General features: G+C 38.5%; 2 protein-coding genes across 11 annotated transcripts in view; one reads left to right on the top strand and one right to left on the bottom strand.

Moving 5' to 3' along the window:
* Nucleotides 1-19,047, bottom strand: part of smoc1 (SPARC related modular calcium binding 1) — a 53,426-nt gene extending 34,379 nt beyond the window's left edge. For all 7 annotated transcript variants that reach the window (XM_005746544.1, XM_005746546.1, XM_005746543.1 and 4 more), the window contains exon 1: nt 18,664-19,047. In XM_005746544.1, the coding sequence (XP_005746601.1) occupies nt 18,664-18,765 (102 nt within the window). In that variant the 5' untranslated portion in view covers nt 18,766-19,047. The remainder of the gene's footprint in view (nt 1-18,663) is intronic.
* Nucleotides 1-21,965, top strand: part of ccdc177 (coiled-coil domain containing 177) — a 78,352-nt gene that overhangs the window by 43,192 nt on the left and 13,195 nt on the right. The window lies entirely within an intron of this gene.

Genomic DNA, 21,965 nt, shown 5'->3' with positions numbered 1-21,965 from the left:
GCAACCTTCCGATTACAAGGCGAACTCCCAACTCTTGAGCCACGATCGCCCCTAGATCGCCCTCTAGAGGTCGTTTTAGTATACAATAAAGTCTACACTAAAATAATTTTTCACGTGATGTACATCTCATTTCTTTATATTTTGCAAGGGAAATGGGAAAGATGCAGCAATTTACTAATGCATATTGGAAATTCAGTAAACAGAAGATGCATCAACGGATTAATTGTGTCATCTCACTAGTGGTGATTAAGCAATTTTTTAAATTCTAAACACAAAACCAAGGTATGTAGTCATGCCAGCAGCTCTGTGAACCCATTTTTTGCTGGAAGTAGTTGGGTTTTTTTAATTTTACTTGTCCACATTGAGTCCACTCGAGGGACGCATACTTAGCTGGTGCACTTAATGTATTTGAACTGTGCAGACACGTTTGCAAAGCAAAGCTTGGAATGCCATTAGGTTTGCATGTCATAGACCACAGTTTGTGACCTTATTGTGGTGCTTGACAAAAAAGGGGTATAAATGAGATATTATAGCAAATCCAGGGAATGATTAATGTCCATGCAAACTATTGCAATCAATCAGTTTGCTGTGGCGGTTAAAAAAATAGGCATCCCTTGACACATGCTGGTAAAACCTGAAGCATCACTTCAGCCACAGTGGCAAAATACTCTTGCTACTTGAATTTTATATTCTTTGTCATATTCTGGCTGATATTTCATTCTTTTTAGTGACCTGGAGAGAAAACGGGATTTTAACTTGTTATAACCTGCAGCACAAAGCCAAAACGCGGTGAGTAAAATGAGACGCAGGTCAGAAAATCATCCATTTGCAGTCTCTGTGGTTTTTTTACTTTACAAATACCAAACGATCGTTGCCAGCGCTGACAGCTGTGACAGTCAAAAACATTAATTTTTTAAATCTCAACATTTGAATCCAAAACTGAGTCAAATTCAAAAAGCAAATTATCTGCCAAGTGGTGATTTAATATCACCAGTATCCAATGCAAATGAACTAGTTTCAAGACTACATGGCTCTTTTTTTTATTTATAATAGTGACGACTATTGAGTTTTTCTGGCTTTTTTTTTCTTTTACAATCATTTTACTTCACTGCAAAATATGTAACGGTGCACAAAAAAATCACCTTTTATTACTAAATGTGACATTAATTAGATTGTTTGGACATTTTTTAGACTTACTATCATGGAAATAATCCTACATTTAGATACTTCATTATCTGCAAAGATAATTGGATTTTTCTTGAAATATAAAAAGATACTCGACATTATTAGCTAGATAAATCAGAAGCCAAAGTAAATGTCCTGAAACTGGAAGGTAACAGATTTAACCCCTCAAAAACATTGTCTTGTATTGAACGTCTGAACAAAGGCAGAAATGTTAAGTTTAATGTTGATTCTTCCCATATAGAAGAACCTTAATACGACAAGGTAAAGTAAAATTTAAACAAAGGGATTACTACTTCGGCGAGACACAAATACAGATTGCCATGCTGTAAAAATACCCCTAAAACAAGGCAGAGAGTTTAACCTGATTCCAGGCTTGGCACTGAACCGTCACAGAGAAGCTCTTGTCAGATAGTGCAGAGTGAAACTAAATCATGACGTACCTCTTTAGGAGAGCGTGCAGACAGGGAGAAAAACGTGGCACATCATTCCAAGTTTTAACTTGCGTGTCTTCCTCTTGGCTTTGGTCAAGGACAGCAATTATTCAGTAATTGGAAAAAAGCATGTATCTGCATTATATCACGTTTTATTTCCAGGCTAACCAGACATATGACTATTATTCATTATCCAGGTAGAGAGCGACCATGTCAACTTTCTTTTTAAGCATTAGCAGAGGAGAGAGCAGTTACTTGTTTCTTCCACAGGAGAAATGATTAAAAATAGTCAACTAGCCTGAGCCAAACGACTGTGGATGGAAAGCAGTTTGTCTGTGTGGTGAACTGTTAAACTGGTACATCACCATCCAAAACAAACCATTTTTAAAAAGTGATTTAGCTCTATCCGACTTCTTCTCCAGGTTATGAGCCAAAGAGTCCGGCCTCTGCCCACAGACTGACCTGTCCTCCCCTTCACTGACTCACAAACTTACTCTACCTCCACTGTCATAATAAAGCATTGGGACAGCATTGTCTGGTAGGTGGAAATAAACACTTCTACCATGTCTCCCACAGTTCTTACTCATACCGTCCCACCCAAACACTCGCCTCTGGTAAAGGTGAAACAGACACTCAAGGAGATCATGAAAAGTTTCCCAATTTATAGTTGAGAGTACTTTTAATAAATGGAAGATTTTTTTTAATAAAGTACTTTAAAAGGGTAGGAAAGCATTACTCAAGCAGTCACTGGAACATTTTACCCATTGTTTAGCTTTCAATGTGACAGCATATAAATTTATCAAGTGTGAGTTATTGTTCTGTATGTTTCAAGTAGTACTCTTGAAATTCTAAGATAAACTAAAAGCACATCACAGAGAGCAATGTTGTGATGTGTTCTTTCTCTCTTAGAGCTTTATCTGCATCACAGCGGTGTCTTCACAGTAACCTGTTAAGTAGTTTGTGAAATATATTCCTGGAAAGTTAACATAAGGTATGTAACAGCACCGATCAGGCCAAACATTTAAATAGCTGACAGGTAATGGTCCCGATGCAGTGTAAAGTCCTGCTCGGAAACCATTAGTCCAGACATTCACTAACTTTAAAAACTCCCCGCATACCGATCTGATCAAGCATCTACTGGATGCACCAGAACAGGCCTGCAAACACTGGGACTCAAAGGAAACATCATCAGTTAACTTGTCAGAGTGACTTGAAATGATTGATACCACTCTCTTGTCTCTGCGCCATGAAGCCTCAGCCAGCAGCTGACTCGTTACTGATGAAATCCTTTTGATAAGTTTTGTACTTTGTTTCCTTTTAAATTAATATTAATTACTGTTTCACAGAACCCTGAAACGCATAACTATATTTGGTAAAGAAATGTTCAAGAGGGCTGTGCAAAACAAAATCTTGACCCAACCCTTATTTTTTTATATATATATATTTTTGCTAGGAAAATCAGAAATAGGTGCAAAGGTTTACTGAAACGTGCAAACTGTTTCAATAAATCTGTATAAAAACAGACATTGAACAACTCTAACAAGCCTCATTTCCTTTTACGCAGTGTTCAGGAATAGTTCTTCAGGCTTTTTGAAGGACATTTCAAAACTCTTCTTTGAATGCTGGCTACCTTTTCTTACATTCTGTCAAGAAGTTGAGTTCTGGGCCCTGGAAAAGTCGATCCTTCACTTCAACTGTTCCAAGGTATACTTTTACTGCACTGTCAGTGTGTTTGGGATCATAGTCACGCTGACACTGGTTCACACCATAAAATCTGTGCCTTTTTTATGCTTGAATGATTCACAGGTCAGTTTGTAAGTGGCTTAACAAACTCAAAATACATTCCTCTGAAAATGGACTGGACTGGCTGAAAAAGCAGCCAATGTCCAAAAGTGTCTGGCTCCTTGGAAACAAAATATAAAGAAATGAGGTTCAGCTCATTTCTGCACTACTGCAAATTAAAACAACCACCTGAAAAATATCTAGCTTAACAGAGAATGATGAGTCAAACCCTTTGGAAAGAAGATCAAGTAGTCTGTAGCATGCTAAACTCTTTCCAATCTAATCTGAATACTCTGCTTTCTTTCACAGTAACATCTCAAACTGCGTCTTAAGGACACTCTGCAGCGGCTCTGATTTTGATTCCTCCACATTTGTCTCACTATAAACAATGTGAATGTGCTCCACATTTAAATACTGCGAAAAAAAAGCAGTTAATGTTACTTACTTCTTTACTTTAGCACTAGACAAGATTTCTGCCTTCTTAATCTTTCCTTTACTCTCTGGCTTACTGACTATTATCTGAGCTGACCTGAAGTGATAAACCCCACCCATCACACAGCCTGAAGAAGTTAAAAAACAAACATTTAGTTATTTTCAGTCACTCCCTGACCCAGGACTATGTGACAGTGATCAGCTGATACAGTATAAACCAGGCTGACAGGACCTGGCATTATCTCCTGAGGAGAAACAGCCCCAACTGTTAGGCCCGTAATGGCTGACACTCCATAATCACAGCCAAACAAACACATCTACATTAAACAGGCTAACATATAACTGGAGCTGTTAAGGAACAAGCATAAGTCAAAGTAACATTAATTACATAAATCTTAATTACCTAAACATTATAGTGTAACAGGCAACACTAAAGGATTTATAGAGCCACATTCCCAAACAACATAATGGAGTGAAATAACGTAACTTTAACAACCACTCAGAGGCACTTTCTTTAATGTCCAAACAGTAGAACTAAAAGAAATGCATATTTTATAAATCTCGTTACACTATGAAGATGCGAGATCCTGCTTTTCCTGATGGACCACCAAAGAGATGAGGTGAAAGATTAGCTGGAGGTAAAACACCAGGGGAGTTACACGATGGTTTGGTACTGATATCTTGACCGGGAAACAATGAGCATTGACATTCTCACATTTAACAAGCCACATTCCGCCAACACACAGAAGTACACAAGCTCACACACGCATCGAAGTCAGAATAACACAGATCCCCGAGCGCTCTCTCCACCACTCGTAAAATAAGTGAAATGCAACCCCCATTGTGCAACCATTACAGCATTGGCAAAATGGTCTTTTTTACCATCACTGGCAGCTAGTCTGTTCCACTCCAACCTGCCGCAATGGAAAAAGAAGAAAAATATGATTAGAAAATGATCATTTTTATAAAGAGTAAAAAGTTGGCTATGTGAGACAGAACCAAGGTGGTAGTTAATATGCAGATCACATCTACAATAAGTGTTTTTAATTTAGTAGAACTAATTTCTTTGGACAGATTAGGAGTATTAAAAAAGCGTTAACACAACATAAACGGTTGATCCCGTTTTCACCTTTATCAGGTAATACTTTAATGGGGAACAGACTTGCTGAAGTTTTGTTGAACAGCAACTTAGCTGATTTATTTCCCAGATTTATCAGAGCTGGGATGACGTAAATGAAGTAAAAGCTGCACAGCACAACATGAGCTGCGTGCTTACTGTATTTTATTTATAGCTTTTATTCTCAGTTATGGTATGTGCCTTAGTGAGTGCACCACCAAAATCTTTGGACTCAAAGTGAACAGTTTAAAAAACAAAAGATCTAAAAAGAAACAGAGATGTTGTCTTTTTAATTCCTTGGGTTTGTCTTCCTTGTCATAAACTGGCGCCTGCATTACCCAAATATAACCCAGCTTTCAACAGTTGCATCCAGAAATTTGTGGTGTTATGGCTGGAAGCGGCTGGACAGGAAGTTTCACAGATCTTAAACTTCACTTCTTTCTCTACATATTGTTTCTTGTATTGTTTCATCTTTTTGTAACTTATCAGACCAAGCTGCACTGATTAGTGACCTGAGGACAAGACTTTTTTGTTTTTGTTGTTTTTCACAGTACTATCTCCCAAGTATTGCAAACCCTCTCAGAGGAAAATATTAACTCATAGATAGCACCATGAAACTTCCCATCTAATTACTTACATTAAGAGAATTATTTCTTGCATGACAAAGTTGTTTTTAAATACACTATTTCCTAAATATGTGTTAATTTGCACAGATTTTCATTCATAAATACATGTTTATATGTCTTTATATATTTCCTGATATTAATTAGAGAGATTATTTTTCAGTCCAGTTTTTGGGATTTTATTCGGTGACAGAATAATTAATTTTTGCAGGGTCATTATCTTTCTAAATATGTGCTTATCATGTTTTTAGGAATAAAAGTTGTATTCAAGTAGTATTTTTCTCTTACTGACCACTTAAAGCACTTTGGACTGCATGTCACGTGTTAACCATGCATTCATAGAAGTACTTCATTTACTTTATACAATTTAGTGTCACATATTAACCTATTATGCATGTCTTTGGACTACTGGAAGAAAGCTGAAGCACCTGAGGGAAACCCAGACCAGGGTTCAAACTTGGGATCTTTCTGGCAATAGTGCTATCCACTGCATTACCATGGCACGTTATAAGTAAGGCTCAGAATGACACATGATCAAAGGCCTATGAAAAATCCTTCAGAATTTAAAAAGGTGTAAAACTGGAAAGTTTGGTTTATGCAGCTGCTACTAATCTTGAGATTTGTGGTTCCACTTCAGTAAAAGGAAAAAAAACAATAGACAACATCTAGTAAGATAAGATATGAAGGCAGTCAAAGCAGAATATGTTCACATTATTTAAAAAAAATAATTAAAACTATTCAAGTTCAACAAACAACAACAAAAAGCTGAGTGCTTGTTTTTAAAGGAAAAGAGGTTAAAAATCTAAATGAAATAGTTTATCTTTGAAAACAGACTTCTGCATGACTTGAGGAGCTAATGTTTAACTAGTGAACTTACTGGTATGGCTGCTGGTTCATCATTATCAGCTGTTGTATCTTTTTAATACCTACTGAAACAATGACTTGTGGTGTTTGTGTGTTATGTGGAAGATTGCATAAAAATTCAGCTTTTTTGTATTTGTTTAACACCCTTCATGAGCTGCCAAGAGAGATAAAGTTTCAAACCTGCAGCCAGGCGTTCCAGTAAGCAAGACGTTGTACTTGAGCCCGATGTTACACTTGGAAGTCACTGCCTGTAATGCTGTTACTGTTCAAACTGAGAAATATAGCATACCGGTCCATTGAAGACATTTAATACTCGTGCGTGCTTTGAAATTTTTACTGCCAACGGTCTGCAGAAAATTTGTAGTGCTGACATTTTTAAAGACATTTCACTGTGATTAGGCATCATTGACATCAGCTTTCTTATGTGTTTTCCAGAAAATTTCCTGATGTTAATTAGAGATGATATTTTCCAGAGCTGTTTTTGGAGAGCCATTTATTCCATCACAGAACAGAAGGTGATACGCTGGTTATGTCGCTGTCAAAGCTGCCTTGGTTATTAATACTTGCGAACATAAATATGTTGCAATCATGCACAGAAAGCATATTTTGGATGTTTGGCTGTTTAGTCTGTGTAGAACTTGAGCCAGCATAATACAAATACAGGCTCCAATATGGTTGCAATTATACAGCACAGTGGTCCAAATTTCGCCAGCTTCACTGATTCTTTTTCTCTGATTGAAACACACAGTAGTCAATAATCCAAACTCTTTACTTGGAAAAGCCCACGGCCTCTTTTTTTAAACAAGGGATGACCTCAGCTCTTACCCTGATAGCATAAGAGATGTTTAAATCAGATTAACTAACAGCACCATGCACCTTAACATGAATGACATCACTGCTTCTACAGAAAAGGCTTTTGCGTGCACAGATGGATTCATTACAGCCTGGTCCGCATCGGTGCACGTGTGTGAGCGCAAAACAGCGAGAGGGAGATCTGTGTGCCAGCTTCACGCTAACGTGTGATGGGCTCATTATAGCCTCCGGGCATAACAACAACAACAACAACAAACAATACAACAACACCAACGCATATATAAAGACATACATGCATGGCTATCTAATGCATCCCTGTGTCATTAATCATCAGGTGTTTTGGCATTCCCTCACTGGGAAATAAGTGGATTAGTCAAATGGAGGAAAAGGAGGATGAAAGTGAGCCAACCACAGAGGTAACAAGCCAATGAAAGTTGTCCACCAAAGACAGAGCTAATTGTGTACGGTTGTGGGCTTTTAACGGGCAGAGGTAATCACTTTTGTCCGATAATTAGCATTTAGTTTTCAGGAAATCTATAAAGTGAATGCCATCTGTCATGCTGTTTGAATTAACACACAGTGTTTAAAAAAAAGTGTAAAAAAAAAAAAGGAATGTATTAAAAGCTACATCATTCTTTTTAACTTAACTCTGTATTGAGAAAGGAGAACCAGCTGACTAAATAAAAAGGCTCGAGACACAATTTTAGCATTTTAAATTTTCTTTCCCACTTTTTTGGTGTGGAAGCTTTTAAAGAAGGTGGACAATTTTCACACAGGAGGCATAAGGTCTGTGAGCCATCCACAGCAGGAAGAAATGACTGGGCATGAACTATTATATGCCCTGTTATTGTAGTGGATCTTCATATTCAGCAAGGCCAGAGTTTCATACAATGGGGTCAGTAACGTTTCCTTGTGGTTAACCTCCTAAGACCCGAACTCTTTCATGGCATGCATTTTTAATTTCTCTTTGCTATTTTATTTGGTATTTACAATTGAGTAATGATGTACATTACTCTTTATTTGGTGTCTGAACACGGCAGCATTTTTCCTGGGTACAAAAACAAAATGAGAAACAACAATTGTGCCACTTTGATCAATATGGCTCATTTGAAAGCCATTTAAAAGAGCAAAATTTAGTATTGTGGTCTAGACAACCCAAAATGTGATGTCCCCATACGTGGACACCAGGTCCTAGGAGGTTAAAACACCTGAATTTATTTTTTTCTGCTGATAAAACTGTATGATGTCAATAAGAGTGGACATAACCCACATACATCCAGAGTAGTCAATCTGAAGCAAGTTTCCTTGAAGGTAAAGCCACCCTTCACACAGGCCTACAGCGACAATCTGGCAACCACCTGTCACTAGTGAAAAATGTGTATTCCTTGACGAGCTGGCAACAGTTGCTAGAAGTTGCAAAGTGAACGTAGTAGCACAGAAAACCTCCTTATATTTGGTTGTTAGCAGACATTGATGACTGAAGGTGAACGTGCTCAGTTCCTGGTTTTCTATCACGCTTAAGTTTGATACACTTAACTTTAAGTTTTATTACTGCTTGACTATTCCTTTGCAAGTGTTTGCATACAGGTGGGCATCTTCCATTCAAATAAAAGGCTACTGTGGTGACCAAAGTAATCACAAAGTGGGTTTTGCACCTTCTTTGCGACCTTCAGCAACCACTCGCCAACCGGTTACCAGTGATGGGAATAATGGCGTTACAAGTAACGGCGTTACTTTTTTCAGTAGCAAGTAATCTAACTAATTACTATTTCTATCGTTACAATGCCATTACTGTTAGTGACAAGAAAATTTGGTGCGGTTGCTTTACTATTTTTCAACAAACAGACGGTTGAAGCTGTCTTTAGCTTACCACATCTTATATCAGTTGCATGGAAGTAGCTGTAAGTAATCTGGGCGCTACAGCTTTAAGCAGCTGCGCGCGCTCCCGCGGACAGCAATCACTTTCTGCCCGACGATCACTTTTTGGCACAACACCTGGAGCTAAGGGGGCAAAACAATCGCATGACTGCTGCTGTTTGACTGAGGAAGAATAAAGTAGTCGTGGTAAGCCAATGACATGACCACTTTAAGATGACAAAGCAACAAGGTGATATATACCAGTTTTTAAATTGTCCTGATAGGCCATGTAAAACCAGAGTCATGATAAACAATATATATGCGGCGTTTTTCCTCAATAGTTTCGTCAAGTTTACTGTCTAAGGACAGAGCTAGCAAGCACTCTCTGCTTATGCCCTTTCGTGTTGGTGTAAAAGTGCACCATGTTGACCAATCAAAAATGATATGGCAATATGACTTTTGGCTGTTTAGGAAGAGGGGGAAGTTTGAGGAGTGACGGCGAGAAAAAGAGAGAGAGGGAGTTTTGACATGTGAGAGATTTGTTACGTTTAGCGTGTTTGGAGTGTGTAGTTAATGTGTTGTCTTGTGTAATTATTGTGTAGTGTTGTGGATAGTTTTGTGTTGTGTGTCAGAACAATGATGTGACTGCTGTCTCCAGGTAGAAAAAGGAGTGATACACCTTTTCTGGAGTGGCACAAATAATTTGTGTGGCATCTTATTGAATGCAGAACAGCTGATTGTTCTGTAAATAGTTTGAAATGGTTAAAAAAAGGGTAAAAGGTAAATGGCTGCAAATAACTTTGTTGTTTGCAAAACTTGTGCTTAATATTGACAATTTTTATTTGCATTTAAAGTTATGAAATATGATTCAATAAACATGTTTGTGGTTGTTACAGTAAAAAATATAACTTTTTCTACTCGGATTTTATGTTTTTTGTCTGATTTTAGATCAATTGTGTTAATACAGTATGTCAAAATGAAAACATGACTGTAAATTCTGACACGTGAGGTTGTGCTGAAAAGGATGATACCAAACAAGGCAAATAAATGGTTTTTAAATGTGAAATGTAGAGGTCAAATAAATCAAAAGTAGTTAAAAATGGCCAATTATACCCTGGACCCCATGGTTTAACTTTTTTTTTTAAAGTAACGCAATAGTTACTTTTCAAGTAATTACTTACTTTTAGAATCTTGTAACTCAGTTACTAACTCAGTTACTTTTTTGAAGAAGTAACTAGTAACTATAATTAATTACTTTTTCAAAGTAATTGCTGCTGGTTACATACACATAGTTGCCAAGAATCACCAACTGGTTTCCTAAATGAAACCCAACTGGAAAAGAACTAAAACAAAAGTTATTCTGGAGAGTCCAAGAATAAAAAAATATGGAGTTCAAATTAATCATAATTGTTCCCCTTTAAACTGTAGCACCTCCCCCTTTGTTTCCTTTAGTTTTGGAAAATTTTCTTGTAGAAAAGCTGCAGAGCAATGAGGTAAAGACTGAAAGCAACTTAAATACAAACACTGAATCCAATAACCTTTGCAGGCAGATGAAGTTTCTGCCTCCGCCTAAGAACCAAAACAAAGAAAACCTGCGACTTTACTGTTAACATGTGTTATAAATGGAAAAATAGTCCTGATTCATTCATCATGAGCAACTGCGTTCTGATTACTGTTGTTAATCTATTAATATGAAAATCTAGTTTATCCAGTAAATAAAGAGTTGACGACCACACCATCCTGAAATCAGATTTCCCCTTGATGATGGCCAGGACATAAACACGTGATTAATGAATGTTGAAAACATCCTTATTTTTTCTTTTGAAGTGGTATGAAGAAATCTAAATCAAAGTATAAGTAAGGAGGAGGAGGGGGGACATGTTCTTCCTTTTCGGAAATGGCTCTAAATCTGATTAACAACATTCCTTGTTTGTCACTAATGCTACATCCTGGCTAAAGAACAGTCAGCTGTCTCTGCTGTTCCCAGGAAGCGTGTGTATGTGTGTGTGTGTGCCCGTCACCCATTACAATAGGTTCCATGTCGCCATTGCATACTAACGCTGAGACCACACACTCACTTAAATCAAAGGAAACTTAAATATGAGGCAGAGCAGAAGCTAATCTGCTGAACCAGTTTGATAGGGAAGAGGAAGTGTTTCTGCCATCCTGATAATCAAAAGGATTACAGAGAGCTATAACTCTTTCAACAAGCAGTAGTCCTCTCAAACAAGAGTCTGTTTGTGTCACTATAAGGCCAAATTTACATAGAGTAAGTTCCCATAGTGGGATAGATTGCATAAATGCAAACCAAAATGATCACAAGGATCTGCAAAAGAAAAGCAAGGTTGAATTAAGTAGCAGCGATCCGTGAGTGGAGCACACTGGCCTTATTCTTGGAACAGACTTAAGGCTGCTTTTCATTATACTGATTAGAACGCCATGAAATTGAGCATGAAATGTATCTGATGATCATGCAGGCATGAGAGGGAATTGACATATGAAAGCAATTTTATTGGTCACTTGTTGAGTCACTATTAAAGCAATCTGTTAGCGTCAGATGGAGCCTAGGTGTGCAGTCACATGAGATCTTGGCTTATGAGTGTCAGAATCAGAGGTTTCCATAAAAGTTTGTTAAACCATTTGTAATGGATCATTTTAATCATGTGGGATTCGTGAATGGTGTTACCCAAGGTCATTCTTATGTACGTATGTTTCTAACATAAATTAAATTTTTTTTTTTTGCTTAATCTTCAAGTGACTAGATAAGATCATTGATGTCACCAGAAAAATAATTATATTCTGCCGCAATATCCATCCATTCATTCTCTTCTGCTAAGACAGCCATCCCAGCTGTCTTTGGGCAAGAGGCAGGGTACACCCTGGACGGGTCGCCAATCTGTCGCAGAGCTAACACATAGAGAAGAACAGGTATTCACACTCACACCTATGGGCAATTTAGAATTACCAATTAACTCAATCCCACTAACTGTATGTCTTTGGACAGTGGGAGGAAGTCGGAGTACTGTGCAGACATGGTGAGATCATGCAAACTCCACACAGAAAAACCCTGAACTGATGGTGGAATTGAATGCAGGACCTTCTTGTTGTGAGGCTAACCACTGCACCACCGTTTCCCTGCTGTTTTATTTTTATTTTCCTGAAATTTTTTTTCAGGACAGTTAGATAAGGCCATTTATTTATTTATTTTTTAATATTAGAGAAAATGATTCTACCATAATTTTCCACCTCTAATCGCTACATTGTAATGTTTTGCAGCCAACTATGGCTAAGTCATTCTTGCATAAAAATAATTGAACCTTAACTAAAACAATATTTTAAAATATCTGTCATTAATAAAGTATGGTATACATACATACAGCAATTTGGAGTATTCATATATGTCTTTATGGTGTTGTTTGTTTGGCCCTACGACAGACTGGCGACCTGTCCAGGGTGTACCCGGCCCTATGACAGCTGGGATAGGCTCCAGCGCCCCCCGCGACCCTGAAAAGGATAAGCGGAAGTGAATGGATGGATGGATGGTGTTGTTTGTTGTTTCATTAAAATATCATATGTGAACAAAAGTACCTGGCCACCTACACCTTACACCAACAGGAGCTACTCATGCATGAACCTGCCAGCACACAGTCTGTGTGCTGATGTTAATTAATTAATTGAGGAGGTTTGGAGGTTGAGTCAGTAGAAGGCTGGCGACTTTTACTTGCTATGCACCTCAGCACTCGGTGACTGCCGTCTGTAACTTCACATGATCTGACTCTTCATGACCAGAGATGGGCAGTAACGCGTTACTTGTAAGTTGTTTACTTGTACTGTAATCCGATTACTTTTTTCAAGTAACGAGTAAAGTAAGGGATTGCAATTGCAGAAACAGTAATTAGATTACCGTTACTTTCCCGTAAGAACACTGCGTTACTAAAACCGTGATTTTTTTTTTTTTTTTGCGAGAATGTCTCATGACAGTGACGTAGGCGAGTGCGACGTTCGTGACAACAACTGTGTGCAGATCAACAATGGATAATATATCGAGTGGGGAGAGAGTATGAGCGTGCAGCGTTTAAAGCATGGAAGTACTGACCTTTGAGTTTGATTCCATAAAAAGTGACAAAAGCATTAGTGTCCGTTGTGCGTGGGTAGAAAACTTCTTTTTACAGCGAAAAAAACCCTAAACTTCCAAGCAAGTACCGAGTGCGCAATGACGTAATGGGAAATTCACAGAGAAGCTCGCGGATTCTTCAACTGACTGCTGCGGCACACCTGCAACAGGGAAAACCTCCGCCTACCGTGCTCCTGCTTTACAGGTGAAAATAGAGCAACAGGACCACTGAGTCTTTGATTCCATTTATTTTCTGCTGTTGTTTACTTGCATCTATTTGAAAGACTGAGTGTAAACACAAAAAAATATTTTATTTTATGTGCTGGAATGTGCAGAAAATAGGTTTAAATGTTAAACAAATTTCTTCCAGTCAGAGAATGTTGCATATAATTACATTTTTGCTTGATGCATAAAGTTAAAAGATTAAAACTAATAAAACAAGTTTTATTTATTTATTTTTTTTTATATTTTTAAGACTTTTCCATTTGATTACATTTTGTATGATGGATTATGCAAGTAGAATTGGGCTGAAAGATCTATCGCTTTATCACATATTCAGGTTGTAAATCGTGTTTTTAAAAAGTAACTAAGTAACTACGTGATTAATTACTTTTAATCAGTAAAGTAACAGGATTACTTTTTGGGGGAAGTAATCAGTAATTAGTTACTGATTACTTTTTTCAAGTAACTTGACCAACACTGTTCATGACTGAGTTGCTGTGGTTAAGAGATATTTGTAAAAATATCACTTAAAGTTGGTTGAAAGTCATAAACTGATTTGTTAGAGATGGTTAGGTGCTTGATTTTATACTCCTGTGACAATGGGACTGAAAACTCCTGACTTTAAAGAATAAGAAATCTGTTCAAGTACTGTTGTCCTTGTAGTGTAGCATGGTTGCTGTGCAAGAATACTCAAGAGTTCAAACAACTACAGTTTACAGAAAAGGGACTGATTTGGCCTGGTGCAAGGTAGATTGACGTCTCCATACTCACTGGTAGGTTAGGTAAAGGGTAGCAGGCATCAATTTGAATTTAAGATGATGCTCTTAAGTATCATTTGCCAAATTCCACTTTTATTGCTCCAGGCTGGAGAGTAACTTTGATACCCCTTGTAGCATTTGTTAATAGACTGCAGATTAAGTAAACCCACACAAGCCTTAAACCTCAGAGCCAACAAAGAATACGCAATCATTTATTTTAAGGTGAGTTGTTTTTCTTCCACCACTAGGGTTCCCCCACCTCCTAGATCCCCTCTAACCCTTGATTAACACTAGCATAACCATGCAAATGTACTTTACGATACGACAAAAGAACCTCAAACCACAAGCTTCGTCATCAATGACTGTGTGCTGGGATTCTTCCTTTAGCTGCCTAATCAGAAACTGCTGTTGAACAGTCAGTACAAAGTTAATCTAAAAGGTTTGTACTTCATGACTTCTCCTCACAGACGACGGTGAAACCAAACTATGACCTTATCACTTTGCCAGGAATCTTTTTTTCCCCTCATAAAGACTAAATGAGGAAATGTGCACTGCAAATCTGCATGATTATGGTCAACAGCTCTTCTTCATATGCATCTCAGTGGTTCATTATGGTTAAGGAACAGTCCTCACACTCTGGCCTTGATCTCTCTCGCTTCTCCATCTGCCACTCATAGCCTTTGTTATGCAGATGTTGTCTCTTCAGTTCTAATTATCACAATGTTTATTTACTATTGACAACTTCTTCAGGCAATTTTCTGTTATTCCCTTTGACATTTTGGGACAATTAAATTCAAATTTTCATTGTTACTATGCACAGATTTATTATACTCTAAGAGAATAAAAGCAGAACTAAATAAACTTCTTTTAATCCTGTAAATATTTAAGTTGTGTATATACTAAATTCAATGAATCCACAATTCTGTGAATGCATTTTACTGATGAAAAGGCATAAAGATTACAAATGGGCCATAATACAGTTGGATAGTTAAGTTTGCTTTTTGACAACATTTCCCTCATTGCTTGACCCATAAAAGTACTTTCTTAATAAGGCTTACATGGTTTGTTTGCCTCGGGTCTTATCATATTGGCTATTCTGCATTCACCTCACCTCGTTTACCTCTTTATCAGACCTGCCGGGTTTGATAAAGCGAGTGACTTCTCAGCTGTCCTGAATAATGACAGAATTGCATTTGTTGCCTTTTTTCATCTTTGTCTGATTCTGCTGGTATCAAACTTCTTGCTGACAACTTTGTCGTGTATATATAACAAAATATCTTGTTTGTTAAAGTAGTGATACAAAAAATGGGCTCTCGACCAGTTTACTTGTCCTGGTATGGGCTGCTCAGCCTAACCACAAAGTTCTTGTCTCGTTTTATCCCAGGGACTTCGTCTGACTAAATATCTGGATTTGAACTACAGACTCAAAAATGCTGAAAACTAAGTGAATTTTCCCCAAGAAGGGAGAGTAATCATATTAGCAATTGCATTATAGGAAATATAGGATCCAATTTTGAATCTGTTTTTGTAAAATGGTCTCTTGTGAGCTTCACTTATTGTCTTAATGTGTTTAGATTTTTATTTCATTAGGTTGGTTCTTGTAGATGAAAAAAGGTCCAAATGCGTGACTATATTCTCTTTATGATTAGGATTATAAGATTTAAAGCCAGATAGTTAAAGAAAAAGTTAAACTGCTGTTAACTGATAAAAACTTATACTTATAAATATGAACCATTCAGTAATAACGTCTCTCATGGACCAGCTTTTGCTAAATCTGCCTCAGATGGAGTTTCCAATCTCTTCAATTTCCCCATATTCTTTTTAATGTCCTCCAGATAACAGATGTGAACTTCATTTTTTTCCAAACTTAATTCAACTGAATTGGAAAAAAATTAAACATAGCATAAACACTGGCCAATTTTTAAGTAAATACTGCACTTAAGTATAGTCACTTCTATTTTCATGTTTAATTTTTCTTTCACTTAAAACAGGCCCGTTCTTGACCTCCATTCCTTTGTACACTGTAAGCATAATTAAGACTCCACGGCTCACCACACAGGCACCTGCACCCATACGCTGCACGCATCAGCACACTCACACCTGCATGTTTGCTGTGATCTACCTCACACTAATAAAAAGACTTTCCTGCTTTTGAACCAGAGCTCTGCTTTCCCAAGCTGAAGTATGCAGCTTTGCTGCTTAGGCCTGTGTGTTTGTTTTAGTTTTAAGAGTCTTCACTGATGCTGTCACCGAATTATGCAAGCAGACTGCCCATAGCATCCCAACCCTATGGGCAATCTGAGACTAACAGGTTGATTTGATAAGATGGATTAAAGCTGCATAGCTAAGCCTCTATAAAAGCTAAGCATTTCCTCCCACTGGGAAAACTGATTTCTTAGTTTAAACGTTTTAGGAAATGATCCCTGCAGACCACGAGACTGATCATTCCTGGTTTTACGGTTTTAAAAAACATGAAATATCTTGTTGCACTCATAAAAAAGGCTAACTCATTATGAACCTTAATCCTGTCTCTCTATAAAGGCAGCATCGTTCATAAGAAGCTGTTTTTAAGTCCATTATCAGTTTTTTTTTTCCATCTAAATAATTCAGATAGTTTGTGCTTAAATTTGGTAGAATAAACAATGTTGCACTAATTAATTACAACTGATCATCACACATCCTTAGCATCCAACGGTTTATCCACCAACTCACTGTTAAACTATTGAAGGACTCATACAAGAATAAAGAAGCTGTTGGTCTTCCAAATTGCACAGACAGCAGGAACTGCAAAATTGAAAAAAGGCTTTTTAGTCTCTCAATTACTCGTGTTCCTCAGTCTTGAGGATTGTTGTGCTATTGCATCATGGAACCTCAAGAGAAATGAGAAAGGAGCAGGTCTATGCTGGGAAATTAGCTCAGCCGTTCACTCCTGATATCAACGTGGAAAGTGGGTGGTGTGAATTATGGTATTACAGCAGCTGTGAGAAATGTTAGAAGTAATCACTGTGGAGTGAGTGGGGGTTTCAGCAGGCTGACTGTTGCTCCTTGGGGCCTAATCCATTCCAGAAGGAGGATGAAGTGGGATGCAGAGGGAGTTTAATTTGATGGGATAAAGCTGATGGAGATGCTCAGATTTTCAGTGTTATCCCTGTTTTTATGAAAAGCTTTTGTCTCTAAAGAATCAAATTTCAGAGGACCAAGAAACCACATTTTCACACTGGCCACCCTGTATTTTGGAGTTTATTCAATGTGGTTTTGAAACTGTTTACCAAAGTTGAGACTGATAGACTTTCACAGCCTGGCAAGGTACACAAAATCTTTCAGCTAAAGTTACAATAGGAAGAACTTCACGATAAAAGGGCAGCTCAGAGTATCAGCCATCGTAATTTCAAAACTCATCTTTGTTTTGATTTTCTAAACACCCTAGCACGTGTAAGTGATGTAGCTATATAAGGAGGTGCCACCTGAATCAGGCCCCAAAATATGCAAAGTAATAAGTACTGCGTCCAGTTATACTGTAGGAAAGCCACACACTCCACCTTGATCCTCTCATTATTTGAACAGTAGGAAAACAGTTATAAAAGGAGCAACAAAGAAGTGATTAAGCAAAATTCACTGTGGCTCTTTCCAGAGAACAATCTTGACCACAGCACACTGTGTATGGAGGATGGGTGGGGTGGGTGGGGGGGTTCAAAGATATTGTGAAATAGTTCCAGTATGTGAGAGTATTACATATTCACCCCCTGTGAGTCAGCCCCTCGCCTCTGACCACAAATATTACAGTGCATCTGTGCACTGAAACAATGGTGTTCCCCTTCACTTCGCATCACTTATTTCCCCCTGTGCCTGGACAGGGCGAAATAAGAACCTTGAACAAGCAAAGCAGTGTGTGTGAGAGACTGAAGATAGAAAAAAAGAGCGATGGAGAGACATGGCAGTGACAAAAATCTGTTCCTGCAAAAGGAGAGGTCCAGGAGCCGGGATGCTGTGCCCAAGGAAAAGTTGAGTAAGCTCAGTAAGTTATCATCGATTTCATGTTTTACAAGTTAGATTTGGCCAAACTCAAAGTGTAAAACCAGCAAATTGGTGGGATTAAGCTTTACAAGCCCAGATGGAGATTGGGTTTGGAGTGTTCTTCTCTAAACAGTGAATCAGATGAAACTTTAACACCAAAAGCCAAATTTCTCATTTGATTTAAAGTCATCTAATTTACCCACTCAGCATAAGTTTAAAAAAAAAAAATCTTGAATCAACTGTTACATCTTATCTACTAAAGGCGCATTAAAGAAATATCTCGGCATATTTCAGGTTTACCAGCAGTCTGTAATTTATCCCATTCGTTCTATTTTAAGTAGAATCTAATCCGTTTGACACACTTTTACTTTCGTAATTAATGCAAGTATTGTGTTTCAAACTGCTACTTCCATGAAAGTGTGAGGCACCAGACCCACAGGGATGTACTCACCCGTGACCCAGGCTTCTGTGCCGACACTTGAGGCAGGTAACAGAGGAACAGAGGCGCCATAAAGTAGGAGACGGTAAAAATGAGGAAACTTGATAATAACATAATTGAGCGTCGGTGAGCGCAGAGCGAAGAGCGGCAGGTAGTCTGAGCGCACAGCGTGTCCGTCTGTAATACTGATGATCGACAGGTCCAAACCGAAAAAAATATATATTAGTACGCCCCAAAAAGACTCCTTAACCCTAATTTCCGGTTAATAATTCTCCTGTGTCTACTCCTCCAATAACTATTCACATAGTGCCACGCGTATGATCGGGAATCAGGACTTGGCCGTCACCATTGTGATTGGTTTTATCCACTGCGGGAGGATCAGCTGTTCATCGCGGCTTCCACAGGTTGAGTCGCGCCTGTATCCATTGTACCTTCATTTAAAAGCAAAGGAGGGAGCAGTCGTTTCTAGCTGGCACTCGGAGGACCCAATAGCAGCGGCCGGTGGCGGGAAAGCCACGCCCACCTCACCCCAAGATTAACTGTTCGCGGAGGAGAAAGACCTGCTCCGGTCAGTTAGGAGATAGGACCAGGAGAGGCAGCAGCTGCAGGAACACTCAGTGTATTATCATGAGTCTTTGAGAGCAGAGACAATGGCCGAGCAATTGTGAGGTCAAATTTTAGGTTCTCATCCCCATTCTGAGACATATAATGCTCTATAATAGCCTAGTATCCTGCTGCCGTGACATTTAGCCTGCGTACTTGGGTTACAATGGAAAACATCTATTGAGTAAAGTCAATAGCTGTCACAAGCACTGCAGGGGGGCAGTCTGTGTTTGTAGATTTGGCTGTGTGTGTGTGTGTGTGTGTGTGTGTGTGTGTGTGTGTGTGTGTTTTAGTTGGCAGACGATTCGTTGTTAGAGCAAAAAAACAACTGTTTGTGTCACTTTATCCCAAATTTCATGGTCATAATGTAACACATTTCATAGAATAAATGGGGGTTTTCTGGTAGAGAACCTATTTGGTTTGGGGGATTTTTTTCAAAATAAACTGGCTGACCTTAGAGCCGTTTGGCTAGCATTGGAATTTCTTCATCTTATATGATAATCTGCAAAAACCTCAGTAGTTAATGTATATTAACACCATATGTATTTGCAAATACTCACAATGTCAAAACTGCAATTTACTAATTTACAGTAAGACTCAAATTCAGAAGAAAATATGGGGTTATCAGTATTTTGATAAATAACAAACAATAATCTATGAAAACAAAGAAGTAATCAATGTGTCTTAAACTGCAGTGCAAAAGAAAATAACTTCTTACTTCTTAAAAACTAAGTGCCTTTTGATCATTTTTATTTTCTGCTCTATAGAAAAGATTTACTACTACTACTTTCCAGACTGATATAATGCATCTAATATGTGATGCTGTATAGGTTTAACCTAGCTCTGCTTCAACCTTCTACCACAATCAGAAATGAATGTATTAATTCTAATATTGTATTAGTGGTTTGCTGTGCACCACAACATGAATGTGGGGACAACATTTCTGCATTGTTGCAACCCTTTTGTCACTTATACATACGTTTGGGTTTTTCACATTTAACACTTAAGTGGAAGGTTTAAGGTTGTTATGAAGCACTTTAATATCGCAGTATTGTTGCTTTGACAACTATAAATATTCTCAGTACTTTTCCACCAACCTGAGCAGGAAAGCACACTTAGTGCATTCACAAAACATGCTTCCACACTGTAATCGGCCTGCAACCTCTCAATTTCTGGCTCTCACATCTTCCTCGCCTCCGTGCTGTCCATTTCTCCATCTTTTCCTTTCAGATAAATTGTGAGGCCCATTAAGAAGAGAGAAGCAGTGTTTAGTGCAGGTGTCCCGTCACCCTTTACTGGAACGGGTAACCCCACCCCCACCCCAAATCCCCTTCTCTCGCTCTTTGTCCCTATAGATATTTTTTAATTGTTGGTTTTGACAGTTCAGCGGCTTTTTGAGTGCCTCATAGAAGAGCCTTGTAATTAGAGCTATTGAGCTTCTGGAATTGGCACAATTAGGGTCAGCATTAATTATTCCTCTGTGCTCTGGCCAGTTTCTGTAAAGCACTGTTTGCAGAAAAGATGCCAGAGGAGGGTCACTCCAAATGGGAGAGATAAAAATGGATGGGGCAGTTGTACAAAAGGGAGAAAAACCGAGGCCTAAGTGGTCTCAAGATAGTGAATTATCTGAATTCTTGCTTATCGGACCACCATAGAAACTCAGCAAAGCGTCCGTGTAGTATCATTATCAGAGCTGTGAGAGAAGGGATGCGCCTCATTCCAAGTTGTTTCCCACCCCAGAGACTTAACCCAACTACCCCTCCCGCTCTGTGCCAGCCGGTCCACTCATGTCCTTGTGTGAGTGGAGTAATGCTGTGGGAGGTGAGGATGAGGAGCAGAGAGGGTCAACGGGAGTGTCTCTTGGAATGTTAACGAGATCAGTTTATATCTGCTCTTCCCTCTCACTTCAACCCGCCACCCTGAACAATGAAGACAAAGTTTTCAGGGCTGCAAAGCCGTTGTAGTGAAAGCATGGCTTGACACTTTAATTCTGTTGTCATTTGGCCGAACATAAAAGAAAACCTCTGACAACAAAAACAAAAGGAGGAATGAATGGGCATGCTGAAAGAAAATGTACATCCCAATTACTGCAGTGGCCCTTCCAAAGATGCCCCAGCCGCCGGTCCCCCCACCAGCTTACACCAACTACATACGGCCGAAAATTAGCGGGTGTGTGCAGACACAGAAACAGACAGAGCAGCACTGAGGCCACCCAGAGATCTGACGGCCTCGGGAGAAGAGCAGGTTTAGCACAGATGTGCCGCAATGATGTCACGTTGCCTAAAAGTACAGTTTAGGTGCACATGCAGTTCAGATGTAGTATGATAAATGCTGAGAGGAAAACAAGTTGAAGAGAGGCAAAAACTGCTACTTGTCGTTCATTTTTCCAGTTTAATGCTAAATAACTACATTTTTGTCTAAATAAAATCAGCATTTGCATTTGTCGTGTGTTTCAGTAGATTCTCATTGTTCTTCTAATAACGAAATCCATGAAAACCTATTTGTGACTTTTATTCCAGTGTTTAAAAAGTTCCTCCTTTTGTTTATTGTAGCGATATTTCACCCTCACCTGTACAACAATAAAAAGCTGATTATTAGTTGATTTACCAGTAATTTAGGATAATCCGAAAAGGCCTACTGTAATTATCGACCAGTCACCCAACAATACAGCAACCATATACCGAATCTGTCTCTGGGTTTAGGATTTTTTT

The sequence above is a fragment of the Pundamilia nyererei genome, unplaced genomic scaffold (genome assembly GCF_000239375.1).
Source record: "Pundamilia nyererei isolate P.nyererei 1_Seehausen unplaced genomic scaffold, PunNye1.0 scaffold00179, whole genome shotgun sequence".
In the NCBI taxonomy this organism is placed as follows: domain Eukaryota; kingdom Metazoa; phylum Chordata; class Actinopteri; order Cichliformes; family Cichlidae; genus Pundamilia; species Pundamilia nyererei.
The sequence above is the reverse complement of the archived record's forward strand: the minus strand, read 5'-3'. Positions and strand labels throughout refer to the sequence as shown.